Source organism: Euprymna scolopes, chromosome 33 (genome assembly GCF_053919585.1).
Source record: "Euprymna scolopes isolate OS-2025 chromosome 33, ASM5391958v1, whole genome shotgun sequence".
Taxonomy (NCBI): Eukaryota; Metazoa; Mollusca; class Cephalopoda; order Sepiida; family Sepiolidae; genus Euprymna; species Euprymna scolopes.
In genome coordinates this window covers 11358504-11376292 of record NC_136514.1, presented here as the reverse complement: position 1 = coordinate 11376292, position 17789 = coordinate 11358504, and the positions used below count along the sequence as shown (strand labels likewise).

The following is a 17789-nucleotide window of genomic DNA, read 5'->3' as shown; positions in this document are numbered from 1 at the left end:
GCCAATCGTTTTTTTAACCACCGGCTGTGCTAACCAACCAATGAAAATCTTCCAAAGTTACTATAAAAATTGTCGAATTTTGGATTCAATCAGTTCGCCGTTAACTACGTCACGGACCGCGTTTGATTCTTGGCCGCCATCTTTGTCACTGGCAATTACTTTATACTCAATATCGGGACTGCACTAATTCTTGGCTGCAATCTTTATTACTGGCAATTACTTTAAACTTAGTATCGGGACTGCACTGATGCTTGGCCGCCATCTCTGTTACTGCCAATTACTTTACACTCAGAGTCGGGACCACACTGCTTCTCCACCGCCATCTCTGTCCAACATAATGTCTCAACACTTAACATGAGCAATGGATGTGGTACAAAATCTCGGCGATGAGACAGAGGCTGGAACTTGTAGACAGCTATTGGTTTTGAGATTCATTTTACACTTGTGCAAGAGCGAGTGACAAGTGGTTGGCGGACCTGTCTGTATGTGGCAAGGATAATCCATATATGAGAAAATGGTGATTATATTGAGCTATAATAACAGTAGAAGATAAAAGAAATAGAGGGGCTCCATCATTTTACAGTAGACTTGGCAGTATATTCTATGAAGCTATTCCAATTCAAGTTGCCTGTAAATGTGAGAGTTTCTTAATTCTTAAGCATCCCACAAGATTCTCGTGAAGTGTTGTAGTCATGGCAGCTAGTCGTTTATTAATGTTAAAAGAAAAAATTTTTTTAGTATCTTTAATATTTTGTATTTATTAACTCATTTGAAATGAATCATAAAAATAACTAATCTAGGATGTAGCATTTGTTGATGGTGATGATCGGTACAATTAAATGAATTCAAACATGAATAAATAAAAACAAATCCAACACATAAAAAAGCAAGGAGTCATGAGTTGCGGTGTTTTGTGCAAAGTTCAAAATGAGTTACATATACAGCCAGTGTCATATATCGACATAAAACAACTGCTCGTATTTGCTTAAGCTAATCATACAAGATCCTTATATGGAGTAAAGTTTTCTTTTCAAGAGTACGATTTATACAATAGGCTACATTGGACTGAACCGATGAACGCTGAACCGATGAACGTTTTGTGTAGTATGTTTGTGTAATAAACACCGATGTATGATACATAAAATAGATTTATTTCGTCAGGTACAATAATACAAGTCCGTGTCTAGTAGCAACAATTGGTAAGTGAGTTGGCAAGGAAACCCATAAATGTTAGCATTCCAATTAACATATTTAACTAAGTTTCACCTTTCTTACATATATTTGTTCATATAATTAACCTATGTTTTCTCACACGGTATTTTCTTGGCTATTTTTTTATTCAAACATCACGAACCGCGTGATTATTTTCGTTCGATTTCAAAACTGCATAATTTATTTAAAAGACGAATTAATGGCTCCGATAATTAAGTTACCCTTAAGAATTAAAACACTAATTGTCTTTTTTTTTCTTTCAAAATAATATTTAACATAGTCAAGGAAAAAAGAACTCATTTTCTTTCTTCTTTTCAGTTCTTTTAAAATAACTTCTTACTAGACATATTTAAACCGATATAAACTTAGAGAGAAGTTCATTCGAAACAATATTTTAAATGTTCAGTGACAAAAATATGCAATAGAAACATTAATACACTCACATACATTATATATATATATATATATATATATATATATAGAGAGAGAGAGAGAGAGAGAGAGAGAGAGAGAAAGAAAGAGAGAGTGTGTGCAGGAGAGATGGCAAATGTTTGTGTGTTTTCGTATGTCCGCTAAAAACGTTTGACATCCGCATCCAACAGGCACGAACATAGTTCCGTTAGAAAGATCGATCTATCGTATATATAATATCGAAAAATTGTAAAAATATCCATTATTTCGTGTAGAAATACCGTTTTGTTTTAACCACACGCATGCCCGACTCAGACAGACAATCTGCAATCCATCTAGACATTTTTCTTACAACTTTCCCAAAATGTGCTCATTCTCTGTTCTGTCCCCATTGGGATTCTCCGATCAACTAGTTGATATAAACAAATTGTAGTAAGTTTCCAGATGTACCTTTCAATCGTACTGTGTATCGATACTTTATGGCTGATTGGGACGACTTCTGAACATCCATATCAGATATATATTTGCACTTAATCTTCAAAAGGAGCATGTGCTGTAGATCTGACTGAATGGTAAACTGTTGGTATAGACCCCTTCTTACCCTCCAACAATGTCCAGCAAAATCCCCAAAACCAGCCGTCCTTCATCCTAGAATGTGCTGCTCCCATTGCGCACAGAAATCGCTATTTCCTTCCCTTCCAGCGTAACAGATGGTGTGAAGTCATTGTAAAAGAGTGAAAAAAAAACAGCAACCATTGTAAAAGAATTAAAAAAAAAAAACGCAAATGACTCGTATGCTCAGGACGTCAAGTTTAAAGTAGTTGAGCAATGGTTTTGCTTCCACCAGTTTGGGAGAATGACAGTGTCCTGAACAGAAGTGGCTGTTCTATCCCTACCATCATTAATGGACCGGGGGTAATCTCGTCTGCACATGACCATCAAAACCTATTGCCAAAAACGTAGCAGCAAATTTTACCCTTTGCGATTAGAGAGGCCTATCCTCCTATAATCCCTCCTCTGACTGAAGACACACTATGCTACATACACATTTCTGTACGTGATGTTGTTAAGCTTATCGAAAACCATGACTGGCTTCGTCGATATTTTAGTCATAAGGTTTAACCGGAACTAATTCCTATACGAAGCTTTTTAAAGGTTGTCTTAAAGATAAATTTTTCCCAACACATTAGGAAACTTAATCTTTCTGTTCAGTATTTTAAAATTGAGATCAGTCATTTCCCTCTCAATACAGACCAATCAGTTGTCTGGGCATCATAAGTAAGTTGCTGGAAACTGTGATAAACAGAGAGGTTGTCAACCACCCCAGCAAGAATAACCTGCTCAGTGACATACAGTATGGTCTCCAATCTGGAGGTCTACAACTTATTAACTGTTTTATCACACAGAATTTATGAATCTCTCGACGGAAGCTTCGTCTCTAAGACCTTAGCATAGCAAAATCTTTTGGTAGAGTATGGCTAAAATCAATCTTACAAGATCGGCAGCTATGTAATAGCTCTAGTTTTAAATTCTTTCTTTAGTTCATGGGCAGAAATCAGAAACTGATTGTATTAAAGCTGGCGTCTCTCAGGTGTCCATCTTGGGCTTACACATGTTCCTTAATCATCCGTCAAATCATATTCTTAGGTTATTCGCAGACATAAGTGATTACTACACCATTACCTTACATCCATTGACCCTAATCCTTAAGTGGCATTCATGCCTTGATAAGTGGTTAGTCCCAAGTAAAAAAAATGATAAAATCTTGCGTTCGCCACTGTTTGCAAACCGAGCATACGTGAACGACCGTTTAGTTCTTTCGCTTAACAGATAAATTTTCAAAGTTATAACATCTGTGTCACAGTAGTCCTCTTGATAACGCGTTCGGTTATTAATTAAAGTTATGCGAGTTCATGCCCAACACGCGGCATTTTTTTTTTGTTTTTGTTTTTCTACATATACAATTTTGCTTTTGGTTTCTCTCTTGCTTTGATGGAAACCAAATCCGTCTTTTTTTTTTTTTTAAGCCGAGTGCCTCCTTCTGCTGTCACACTTGTTAAAAATAAAATTTAAGTGGATTTTACGACCGCCCAACACACGGTCACAGTTTTTTTTTTACGATCGGGCTTGCCTAACGTACCCCCTCCTCGTGTTCGCTTAGTATGTGTCAGCACAAGGTTTTCTTTCTTCTTTTTTTTCTGTTTACACAATTTTGTTTCCAGTTTCGCTTTTGGCTAATGGCATACAAATGCCCCTTTTTTTACGACCTGGCAACGCCGGGCACCCCCCGTAAGTATATATATATATATATATATATATATATATATATATATATATATATTAAAAAGTAAACATTAAATTTACAAGCCTAAAGTCTTTGTACACCTAATGTGAATATAAATAGTAATATTTATATAGTAACCCCAACCAAATAAAATCTCACTAAACGGTCAAACGATGATTTTTTGCCGCCTTAAAGAAAAAAAACACTACAGCTTTATTGTGAAATTTGATTATGCAGTACAGCTGACATCTATTCAATGTAGCCGCCTTCAGCCTCAAGCACCCTCGAGAGGGTTTCACAACTGGGAGCATGTATTTTCCACAAGCGCCGGCGGAGGGCTTTGGTGTTGTGGGAGGTTATTTTAATGATGTTTTCGACGTATGACCCAACGAAATAATTCAGCGGGTTCAGGTCGGGGGACGGATGAACAGTGAAATAAAGGTACAAAGTCGTAGCACTCCTTCTGAAGACACATCTGGGTCTCTTTGGATGTGTAGCCAAGCGCCGAGTCTTGATGCCAAACCCAAGGCCTGCAAGCGGTTACCTCACAGGGGTTCAGCAGACTCTTCAGTACATCCAGGTGCACTTTAGTGTTGAATTTCAAGCCGACTTCGAATATTTGAAATGGCATGACGTGGTCCCCACTTTAAACTATACCAAACCCATAACCGTGTCGGGAAACTTCGTGGAGCTGTGCTTTCAAATATTAAACAGCATGGAGTTGTTTTTTGGTGAGTGCTGGAAATGCTCCCGTTATCATAATTCACAAGAATTTATTGTTCGACCAGATACTCAAATACGAAACATTAAGATTTTCTTTATTTTCAAATAATGCGTTCTTTTCATCAGACTTAAGTTATTAGCGAATGGATGTTATTGCAAAGAGAAGAATATTCTGGTACTGGCATACATTGAAATGGCGTTTTGTGAAAAATGTCATATAGGCAGAAAATATTAGTGTAAAGTGTTCATGATTGGAGAAAAGAAACAAGAAATCAAAAACGTAAATTTAAAAAACAAAAATCCACATGAAAGGATATGAAAAAATAGTCAGATTTGAAATGCTGACAAATGTATCCAAATTAAAAACCCAAAATATTTTTCACAAAACGCCATTTCAATGTATGTTTCGTATTTGAGTATCTGGTCGAACAATAAATTAAAATTAATAATTATAATAATAAAAATAATAATAATAATATTAATAATAATGATAATAATAAAAATAATAATAATAATATTAATAATAATAATAATAAAAATAATAATAATAATAAAAATAATAATAATAATATTAATAATAATAATAATAATAATAATAATGATAATAATAATAATGTAAATGATAATAATATTGATACTTATTTAATTATAATAACCAATAAATAAATGAGTAGTAATAATAGGAAATAATAACAATAATAAAACTATAAATATATAAACTTATCTTGTTTGTAATAAAAAATGTTTACTGTAGTTATAAATAATTTTAAATATGTCAATGGAATAGAACGTACAGAACTTTGATGTGAAATCTTATTTTATAATATTTTTAAAAGTCTCGAAAATTATTTAAATATTATAATTAAATATACAGATATTAAAGGAGGTTAGACATTCTAAAAGACATTTTATGGGTGATTGTCTCCATATGGATAAGCAAAGTTATTAGTGGGGTGCAAAAACAAGAACTTTAACTAAAGAATTAAGAGTTAATTTCAGACTATGAAATCTTAGCAATGACATGTGAGATTGAAAATCATTTCCAATTGATATTTATTAGAAGCTAAGTATTTCAAGTTGCTGTATTTGTATTTTGCGTAATGTTTGCATTGAAAAATTAGTTCTCTTTTCGTCTTAATCAAAGGTTTACTTAAAGCGGGTGTTAATATCCCCACAGCCTCAAAAATACACAGATGGCATTACTTAGATTTATTGAGAAAAGCCCAGGTGATTGAGAAGAGAGTTTCTTAGATTTAAGATTTTATATCAAAGTCGTGAAAGGTGTTATCTTGTTACTATCTGCATTTATATTATGACCATATGTTGTAGTGAGTTGTAGCATAATTAAAGTGGAAGTAATCTAATGTATGCACATATTTTGAGTGGAGTCTGGTTATTGTGTCTGGAATGGTGATTCCCATCAGAGTAAATGGTGGGGAATAAAAGAAGTTCGTAACTATTCTAATTATATATTGAGGGAATTAAAGAAGTACTAATATGGTCAGCAAGAATTCAGCAACAGTCTTGTTATAAAATTTCTTCGGCGAATGCTATTACTATTGATACTGTTAGTGCTGTTACTTGATGAAATAGATAAAGGGTTCCGCTCGAAATTCTGTCCAAATTTCCGAGTTCGATAGAAACATTCTGGAGTTCGACAGGATACACCTGCAGAAGGTCGGATGTTACACCGCCGGAACTTTGTGAAAATCACACTCAAGAAGAAGAGCCAGATAAATCATTTGAAAACAGCACATAAAATCTGTAGAACCAACCATATATATATATATATATATATATATATATATATATATATATATATATATATATATATATATATATACCAACATATATATATATATATACCAACATATATATATACCAACATATATATATACCAACATATATATATATTATTTTGAGAATGTGAGAGATGGTATATAATAAATTTCACAGCCAAACAACGTCACAACCCACAAGAGTCATGACAGTCAACGAACCGGAAGTCCAAGACTCGGGCTCGTGTTTCGAATCCTGAGTTCGAATGTGTCTAACTGATGAGCCCAAATGAGGGCGTAACTCGAGTCTTGGACTTCCGGTTCGTTGATTGTCATGGCTCTTGTGGGTTGCGACGTTGTTTGGCTGTAGAATTTATTTTATATATATATATATATATATATATATATATATATATATATATATATATATATATATAACAGGATTGTGTGAATAAAATGATGCATATCCTGGGGGACACCTCTAAATTTGTTAAATTAGGTCCGATAGATACTCATAATTCTACTATCTCTATCGAGGCCAAGTTCCAAAAACTTGTCAAATGGGTCAAAAATGGTGTTTCCCCTCTAGCATTTCTAATTTTATTCGATACACCGGTTCTATTCGTCCCCCTTTGTATGGTTTGCCTAAGACACCTAAAAATGGGGTACACTTGCGACCCATTTTATCAATGATAGAGTCCTATCAACACAAGTTAGCTTAATGGTTGACAAGTATTTTAGAACCCGTTTTGGAACGTTATAGTTTATTTTGCATTAAAGACTCCTTTACCTTTGCTAACATTAGGCAAAACTATACTCATTCTGACAAATTTATGTGCTCTTTGATACTTCTAGTTTCTTCACTTGCACCCCACTTTTAGAGAATATTAATATTTGTGCTGACGGTCTATATCGGAGTCAACTTCCAACTCACCTAATTCCAGAAAATATTTTTGTAGAATTGATGAAATTCGCAACTATATCGGTTGAATTCAGTTTCAATTATATTATGTACAAACAGATATATGGTGTGGCCATGGGTTCCCCATTGGGATCAGCGTCGGCTAATATCCTTGTGGGTTTCATTAACAGGGGCTATTGTCTGGTTTAAACTAACCAGACATTTATTTTCGTTATGTTGAAGACACCTTTTGTTTATTTCACAACGAAACGAATGCGGATGCTTTTTTTGTGTGCCCCTCAATAACGTTCATCCAGCCCTTAAGTTTACGGTAGACAAAGAAACACGTTCTACTCTTCCGTTTTTAGATGTTCTTGTGTCCAAGACATCCTCATGTTTTCTTACTTCTGTTTATCGTAAACCAACATTTACAGGTCTCTATACGCGTTGCGACTCTTTTTGCCCTATAAATCAAAAAGTTTATTTAAGTAAAACTTTAGCACATAGGGCCTTGATGATTTGTTCTAAAGTTAATCTTGATGACGAGCTTAAATTCATTTCAAAAACCCTTTGTAACAATGGCTACCCCTTAGATATTGTTGAAACTACTATTAATAAGAAAGTTTCCAATTTTTACAAATCTAAAGAAATTGTAGCTAATAGATATCCTTTGTACCTTTGTCTACCTTGACTATGTAATATCAGTAACCGATTTGCTAAGTAAATTTCTTTGTCTGTACAACAGTATTATTTTGCATCGAATTCACGCGTTGATTTTTTCAACCAGACCCATGTTATCCATTTGCAAAGATGTTCTCCCCCCTCACCATAATAATTCTATTATTTATTTATTCAAATGTAGTTGCAGCGCGCACTACATAGGGCGAACATCGCAAAGATTGGATTTTTGTTTGAAACAACACGTACTATCAAAGATTCGGTATGGAAATTTTTCACCTTCGGATGTTCTGAGTAATACGTATTATTCTTCGATTTGCGAGCACCTCATAAATAACCATGCGTGTGCCACGAATTTCAGTGCTGACATTTTTTTGTAATTCACACTCACCCTTTCATCTAAAAATTCTAGAAACTATTTTTATAAGTCTTTGAGGCCTTCTCTTTGCAAGAAAAATGAAAATCTTTTAGGACTTCATATAGTTTCTATGGAATCCCCCCCGATTAGTTTTCGATTGCTTTTTTTTACTTCACCGCCATATTCATGACTTTTTTTTCTTAATCGTATTTTCCATGATTTAGCTCTGTTGAGCGAGGAACGAAAGTTCGTTAACTAACCTTTATTTTCATTTTTTTATTTTTTAAATCATCATGTTCATTGGTCCATATTTAGCCATAATAATATTCTGTATCCCCTCAATTTTTCCTATATATATATATATATATATATATATATATATATATATATATATATATATAGTGGTAATTTATGAGAATATATATGCCAATTAAGCTATACAGAATGTTCCGAGTTTCATTCTCATGAGAACTCGTAAGCCTGACGAATTCTCACGAGAATGAAACGCGGAATATTATGTGTAACTTAATTGTCTTATATATTTTCATAACTTACTACCTAGCTTAATCTATGTATTGAGCACTGTTGAGGTAATTCGTAATTAAATCATGTAATCCTTATATATATATATATATATATATATATATATATATATATATATATATATTTATTTATAGTTATCCAAGTACAGTACTGTTTCGCAGCTCATCAGTGCGGTTAGACAGGCAACTACCTCAAGGATCGAAACCCGACCACCCGTACGACAGTCAAGGCTCCGAACCATTACGCTAAACGTCAGCTGTTGTGCCGGTGGTGAATTAACAATGTTTTGACATTGTCCGAACACCTAAGCTTGATTTGTTACACAAAGAGTATCGCTTAATATGCTAATGGTATATCGTGTATCACTTTCCAATATGCTCAACTCAAGATAAGGAGCATTAAAATCATCCCCATACAGTACCGTGTATATATATATATATATATATATATATATATATATATATATATATATATATATATATATATATATATATATATATAACCAACGACATAATAATGAAAAAGAACCCGCATTAAATACATCTTCTCTAAACTGTATATATTTCTGCGCGTTTTAATGTTTTTAGTATACTATTTGAAGTTTGCAATTTTTGTTTTCCATAGTTGAGAAAATTTTTTTTTTTAATTCTGTGCGCAATCGATTATGGTTTTGTGAATTTACTTGATAATTTTCGTTTTGGTGTTGGGGGATGTTGTTTTTTTTTATAAAATCATCTAATGTACGTTTGTATCTGATTTAAAAATAATTAAAGAACCTAAAGGTTCTACCGTTACCTCGTAAAATGAAATTCCTCTTTTTAGGGCGAATACATTGTCGTATTTTTTATTACTTCTGACTTTTATGAGCCGTTCTATTTTTAGTTAGAATTTTCACGTTTTCTGGATTGCTTGTTTTCGTAAATGTTTTGCGAAAGGCAGATTAGTTACAAAATCTTTCCTTGCATGTTAGGAATACGTTTCTAAATAATAACATCACCCCCATTTATATTTGATATAGGAATCAACAAATATATAAAATGGAGTAATTTCTACTAATTCTTAGTTGTGTTACAGGGAAAGAGCTGCCCCCTCTTCTCATATAAACAGGAAGAATATTAGATAAGTGAAAATGAGATTAGCATAAGCCTAGAATCGAACCCTGTAAGCAAGGTAAAAAAGGGAATGTTAGAAATTTAGTCTATTGTTAAATTCTATTAGAATAGTTAAATATTGTTAAATTCTATTAGAATAGTTAAATATTGTTAAATTCTATTAGAATAGTTAAATATTGTTTTTATCGGAAAAAGAGTTGATTGTCTATTCTTTTATAAATCTGAATCTTAAAAATGTCAGCTAAAAGAATGAACAATGCAAATAAAATTATATTGTTTAAAAATAGATTAAATAAGAATTGAGGATTCTTTTGTTTTTTCAAGAGTGTGTTGGACAAACATACGAAAAGCCACATGAAATTGATCACATTTGAAAAACACACTTCGGACGTCATAGACAAAGGGAGATTCTCAATATAGGATCTAAGAGTAAGTGAAGAGAGTTGAGGAGAGTTTGGCAGTCAGTTGGTCAGTTGATAATTTGGAGTCAGAGTCCCTTAAATGCGAAGGATAGAAGATTAACCATGTAGATCCAGTTGAATTCCTGACGTCATCGACCGGCCGATCAGATGAATAAAGAAGTCACCATTATGTTGTAACTGTTGTCTTGTGTCATCTTTCATCACGAAAAGTAATTGTGCTTTTCATTTAATGAACATTGTGTAACCCTTCGAGGATTATGTATCTCCCCTCCTCTCTGTAAAGAACTTTGCATTATATCACCGTCTCCTCAGTATATGTTCAGAAGAACAATCCTCTGTCTGATATATAAATGTCTTCCCCTCAGGAATTATCACAGCTATCGTCATGATGCTGTATATATAAATGTCATTATCATTCAAATATCGGTGTTATAAGAACGGTTATATATCAACACCCCAAGAAGCATATAAGAACTGGTATAAATATCTCCCTCATCATCTTTATATATGTGCCCCAATATGAACTCCTCGTCATCTTTTAAATGTACAACTGTTTATGAAAGAAATAATACAAACCTTCTATTTGTGGTCATCATTTTTAAGTAGCCAAAGAGAGTACTTTCAATTATTTAAACTTACACCCTACCGAAAAATTATTTAAACTTACACCCTACCGAAAAATTATTTAAACTTACACCCTACCGAAAAATTATTTAAACTTACACCCTACCGAAAAATTATTTAAACTTACACCCTACCGAAAAAAAAACGTCCAAAACGTTTATTACACCCTTTCAATCATGGTGGATATTTTATATCATAATTCCCGACCCGCGAAAAACGTTTATTAGCATGCGGCAACAAAATTAAATAAGTAAAGAATAACAAATGACAGTTCTGTTACCAAATGTGGTATCCACTTTGAATACAATTTTCTTATTGACAAATGTTCTTAGAAAATGGTAACATCTACAATTTAAACACACACACACACACACATGTGTGTGTGCGCGTGTGTGTGAGTGTGTGTCCTTGTGTGTATTACAAACCAACACTAACGTGTGTAAATGTTTATATATTTTATTTTATTCTTTCTTATCTGTTGACACGTCATAATAAAAATGATTTTGAAAACACACACCCAACACACACATCTTTATACATACATACCCACACATAGATATGTGTGTATGTGTGTGTGTTTGCAGAATCTGTGTCTTGACGTATTTATTTTGTTCTTATGTTTTTATACATTTCTTGCGAAACTAAACAGATTTTGCCAACTAAAAGTTACATTATGTATATTCTTAAATTAGAGTAAGTTTCTTGTCATAGTAAGCATTTATTGTGGTTTTGTTTGAATTTGTAGTATTGTCAATTTCGGGTATGAATTCAACAATGGTAAACAGTTCGGTTCATAATATATGGATTTTTTCTTCTATCATACCTAAGTTATTTAAAAAATATTAACATCTTATTAAACGTATGATCATTCAAGATATTCCAGATGTATGCGCTTGTAGTTTGTATGTGCATTAAGTTGCATATCAATAGAATTATCAACTGCAAAATGATATAAAAAGACCGAAGTCGGGAGGGTAAGGGGAGTGGTTGGCATGGATAATATGTGACATGGTAAAAGAAAGAACTCGCGCACCTGATGGTAATGATGTTTTATTATTATTTTTTTTTTTTTTTTTGCCTAATTAGACCAAAATCAGATCACAAGAAAATTTCGGCAAGAAGGAGGAGTTCAAAATGCGATTCGATTAGATATTATGAAAAAAAAAGGCGTCATATTTAAATGAAAAAAATTGAAATGCGATTCGTTTCCATTTATTAAAGAGTCGGCGCTGTAAAATGAATTTAAAATACAAGAAAAACTGGATTTTTAATTAACGTCGACGTGCAGTGAGTAGTGAATGCTAGCTCTGTCAGGGTGAGTAGTAAGTGATAGATATGTCTTGCCAAGTAGTGAGTGCTAGTTATCCCTAGTCGAAATGTGAGTGTAGGCTAGCTGTGTTTAGCCGTGTATTGTAAGCTAGATGTGCAAAGCCGTGTTGTGTAGACTAAATGTAGCTAGCCGTGTAGTGTAGACTAAATGTATCTAGCCGTGTAGTGTAGGCTAAATGTATCTAGTTGTGTAGTGTAGACTAAATGTATCTAGCCGTGTAGTGTAGACTAAATGTATCTAGCCGTGTAGTGTAGGCTAAATGTATCTAGTCGTGTAGTGTAGACTAAATGTATCTAGCCGTGTAGTGTAGACTAAATGTATCTAGCCGTGTAGTGTAGACTAAATGTATCTAGCCGTGTTGTGTAGACTAAATGTATCTAGCCGTGTAGTGTAGACTAAATGTATCTAGTCGTCTTGTGTAGACTAAATGTATCTAGCCGTGTAGTGTAGACTAAATGTATCTAGTCGTGTAGTGTAGACTAAATGTATCTAGCCGTGTAGTGTAGACTAAATGTATCTAGTCGTGTAGTGTAGACTAAATGTATCTAGCCGTGTAGTGTAGACTAAATGTATCTAGCCGTGTAGTGTAGACTAAATGTATCTAGCCGTGTTGTGTAGACTAAATGTATCTAGCCGTGTAGTGTAGACTAAATGTATCTAGCCGTCTTGTGTAGACTAAATGTATCTAGCCGTGTAGTGTAGACTAAATGTATCTAGTCGTGTAGTGTAGACTAAATGTATCTAGTCGTGTAGTGTAGACTAAATGTATCTAGCCGTGTAGTGTAGACTAAATGTATCTAGCCGTCTTGTGTAGACTAAATGTATCTAGTCGTGTAGTGTAGACTAAATGTATCTAGCCGTGTAGTGTAGACTAAATGTATCTAGCCGTCTTGTGTAGACTAAATGTATCTAGCCGTGTAGTGTAGACTAAATGTATCTAGCCGTGTTGTGTAGACTAAATGTATCTAGCCGTGTAGTGTAGACTAAATGTATCTAGCCGTGTAGTGTAGACTAAATGTATCTAGCCGTGTAGTGTAGACTAAATGTATCTAGCCGTGTAGTGTAGACTAAATGTATCTAGCCGTCTTGTGTAGACTAAATGTATCTAGCCGTGTAGTGTAGACTAAATGTATCTAGCCGTGTTGTGTAGACTAAATGTATCTAGCCGTGTAGTGTAGACTAAATGTATCTAGCCGTGTTGTGTAGACTAAATGTATCTAGCCGTGTTGTGTAGACTAAATGTATCTAGCCGTGTAGTGTAGACTAAATGTATCTAGCCGTGTTGTGTAGACTAAATGTATCTAGCCGTGTTGTGTAGACTAAATGTATCTAGCCGTGTAGTGCAGACTAAATGTATCTAGCCGTGTTGTGTAGACTAAATGTATCTAGCCGTGTAGTGTAGACTAAATGTATCTAGCCGTGTTGTGTAGACTAAATGTATCTAGCCGTGTAGTGTAGACTAAATGTATCTAGCCGTGTTGTGTAGACTAAATGTATCTAGCCGTGTTGTGTAGACTAAATGTATCTAGCCGTGTAGTGTAGACTAAATGTATCTAGCCGTGTAGTGTAGACTAAATGTATCTAGCCGTGTTGTGTAGACTAAATGTATCTAGCCGTGTAGTGTAGACTAAATGTATCTAGCCGTGTAGTGTAGACTAAATGTATCTAGCCGTCTTGTGTAGACTAAATGTATCTAGCCGTGTAGTGTAGACTAAATGTATCTAGCCGTGTAGTGTAGACTAAATGTATCTAGCCGTGTAGTGTAGACTAAATGTATCTAGCCGTGTTGTGTAGACTAAATGTATCTAGCCGTGTAGTGTAGACTAAATGTATCTAGCCGTGTAGTGTAGACTAAATGTATCTAGCCGTGTAGTGTAGACTAAATGTATCTAGCCGTCTTGTGTAGACTAAATGTATCTAGCCGTGTAGTGTAGACTAAATGAATCTAGCCGTCTTGTGTAGACTAAATGTATCTAGCCGTGTAGTGTAGACTAAATGTATCTAGCCGTGTAGTGTAGACTAAATGTATCTAGCCGTGTAGTGTAGACTAAATGTATCTAGCCGTGTAGTGTAGACTAAATGTATCGAGCCGTGTTGTGTAGGCTAAATGTAACTAGCCGTGTAGTGTAGACTAAGTGTATCTAGCCGTGTAGTGTAGACTAAATGTATCTAGCCGTGTAGTGTAGACTAAATGTATCTAGCCGTGTAGTGTAGGCTAAATGTATCTAGCCATGTAGTGTAGACTAAATGTATCTAGCCGTGTAGTGTAGACTAAATGTATCTAGCCGTGTTGTGTAGACTAAATGTATCTAGCCGTGTAGTGTAGACTAAATGTATCTAGCCGTGTTGTGTAGACTAAATGTATCTAGCCGTGTAGTGTAGACTAAATGTATCTAGCCGTGTAGTGTAGACTAAATGTATCTAGCTGTGTAGTGTAGACTAAATGTATATAGCCATGTAGTGTAGGCTAAATGTATCTAGCAATGTAGTATAAGCTAAATGTATCTAGCCGTGTAGTGTAGACTAAATGTATCTAGCCGTGTAGTGTAGACTAAATATATCTAGCCGTGTAGTGTAGACTAAATGTATCTAGCCGTGTAGTGTAGGCTAAATGTAACTAGCCGTGTAGTGTAGACTAAATGGATCTAGTCGTGTAGTGTAAGCTAAATGTATGTAGCCGTGTAGTATAGGCTAAATGTATCTAGCCGTGTAGTGTAGACTAAATGTATCTAGCCGTGTAGTGTAGGCTAAATGTATCTAGCCGTGTAGTGTAGACTAAATGTATCTAGCCGTGTAGTGTAGGCTAAATGTATCTAGCCGTGTAGTGTAGACTAAATGTATCTAGCCGTGTAGTGTAGGCTAAATGTATCTAGCCGTGTAGTGTAGACTACATGTATCTAGCCGTGTAGTGTAGGCTAAATGTATCTAGCCGTGTAGTGTAGGCTAAATGTATCTAGCCGTGTAGTGTAGTCTAAATGTATCTAGCCGTGTAGTGTAGACTAAATGTATCTAGCCGTGAAGTGTAGACTAAATGTATCAAGCCGTGTAGTGTAGACTAAATGTATCTAGCCGTGTAGTGTAGACTAAATGTATCTAGCCGTGTAGTGTAGGCTAAATGTATCTAGCCGTGTAGTGTAGGCTAAATGTATCTAGCCGTGTAGTGTAGACTAAATGTATCTAGCCGTGTAGTGTAGTCTAAATGTATCTAGCCGTGTAGTGTAGACTAAATGTATCTAGCCATGTAGTTTAGGCTAAATGTATCTAGCCGTGTAGTGTAGGCTAAATGTATCTAGCCGTGTAGTGTAGGCTAAATGTATCTAGCCGTGTAGTGTAGACTAAATGTATCTAGCCGTGTAGTGTAGACTAAATGTATCTAGCCGTGTAGTGTAGGCTAAATGTATCTAGCCGTGTAGTGTAGACTAAATGTATCTAGCCGTGTAGTGTAGACTAAATGTATCTAGCCGTGTAGTGTAGGCTAAATGTATCTAGCCGTGTAGTGTAGACTAAATGTATCTAGCCGTGTAGTAGGGACTAAATGTATCTAGCCGTGTAGTGTAGGCTAAATGTAGCTAGCCGTGTAGTGTAGGCTAAATGTATCTAGCCGTGTAGTGTAGGCTAAATATATCTAGCCGTTTAATGTGGGCTAAATGTATCTAGCCGTGTAGTGTAAGCTAAATTATCTGGCTGTGTAGTGTAGGCTAAATGTATCTAGCCGTGTAGTGTAGGCTTAATGTATTTAGCCGTGTAGTGTAGGCTAAATGTATCTAGCCGTGTAGCGTAGGCTAAATGTATCTAGCAGTGTAGTGTAGGCTAAATGTATCTAGCCGTTTAATGTGGGCTAAATGTATCTAGTCGTGTAGTGTAAGCGTAATTATCTGGCCGTGTAGTGTAGGCTAAATGTATCTAACCGTGTAATTTAGGCTAAATGTATTTAGCCGTGTAGTGTAGGCTAAATGTATCTAGCCGTGTAGTGTAGGCTAAATGTATCTAGCCGTGTAGTGTAGGCTAAATGTATCTAGCTGTGTAGTGTAGACTAAATGTATCTAGCCGTGTATTGTAGACTAAATGTATCCAGTCGTGTAGTGTAGGCTAAATGTATCTAGCCGTGTCGTGTAGGCTAAATATAACTAGCCGTGTAGTGTAGACTAAGTGTATCTAGCCGTGTAGTGTAGACTAAATGTATCTAGCCGTGTAGTGTAGACTAAATGTATCTAGCCGTGTAGTGTAGGCTAAATGTATCTAGCCATGTTGTGAAAGCTAAATGTATCTAGCCATGTAGTATAGGCTAAATGTATCTAGCCGTGTAGTGTGGGTTAGCGGAGGCAATGGGCATGGGTTTATGCGAGATGATCTTAAAGGATCAGTGGGGCGTAGAATTGGATATGCGTTAATTTGCATATCAATGAATAATCGGCCATAAAAAAGTCATTAATAAAAAAGGAGATGATAGAACTAGAGGGAGGGTTTGCATCAAAGATGAAATACGTTATGAAATGTTCCGAAAATGACAGTTATTGATACATTCTCAGTAATTATTCTCATCCATAGTTGTTGTCTTTTCACCGCTACTTATCTCGTTCCGATTACCACCGGACGAAGGCCAGAGGAATAGTAGGCCGAAACGTTTTGAAACAACAACTAATAAAGAAGAGGATAATAGTCCGCAATAAATAAATTAATATATAATACTTATCTCAATAATGAATTCCAATTAAACAATATATATATATATATATATATATATATATATATATATATATATATATATATATATATATATATATATATATATATATATATATATATATATATATATACCATTCGGTACGGACCCAACCATGGAAGATCAGATAATAAATAAACGTAGGTTTATAAGACTAAAAAATCCAACCTTGATCGCCCTTGGCGCAGTAGATAGAGACGTTGGATCTCTACGGTTCCAGGTGAGAATTGTCTGAACATAGCGGTTCAATCCTACTCAAAGCCGGCCAGAGGCTTACTTGGCCCAAAACGTGGTAAGACGGCAGCAAGTATGGATGGCAGTAATGGCTGAGGATGCAGTTAGGAGATTCGGAGTTCCTATCCCGTCGCGGTTACCACCGGAGTTGGCCGAAACGTCGTGAAACAACAACTAAGAAAGATGAGGATAATAGTCGGCACTAAATAAATTAATGACAGTTATTCTTATTATTTTTTTCAATAAGTAGACGATATTGCTTTAAATTTCATATATAACATAAGATTTGCATTTATTGCACTCTCTTGATGTTTATATGAAATTATCTAAAATACTATAAGTTTTATTATTTAGATACTTCTGTTTGCTTTTTTAGGTGGCGGATTTGGTAATGTCCGAATTTTTTGATCAGGGCGACAAGGAAAGAAATGAACTGAAAATTAAGCCAATGGTAAG

General features: G+C 34.8%; 1 protein-coding gene across 1 annotated transcript in view; it reads left to right on the top strand.

Annotated features, from left to right (window-relative positions):
* The window catches only part of LOC145258141 (dual 3',5'-cyclic-AMP and -GMP phosphodiesterase 11A-like), a 1328815-nt gene that overhangs the window by 1242704 nt on the left and 68322 nt on the right, over positions 1-17789 (top strand). The window contains exon 18 of the mRNA XM_080115926.1: positions 17710-17784. Within this exon, the coding sequence (XP_079972052.1) occupies positions 17710-17784 (75 nt within the window). The remainder of the gene's footprint in view (positions 1-17709; positions 17785-17789) is intronic.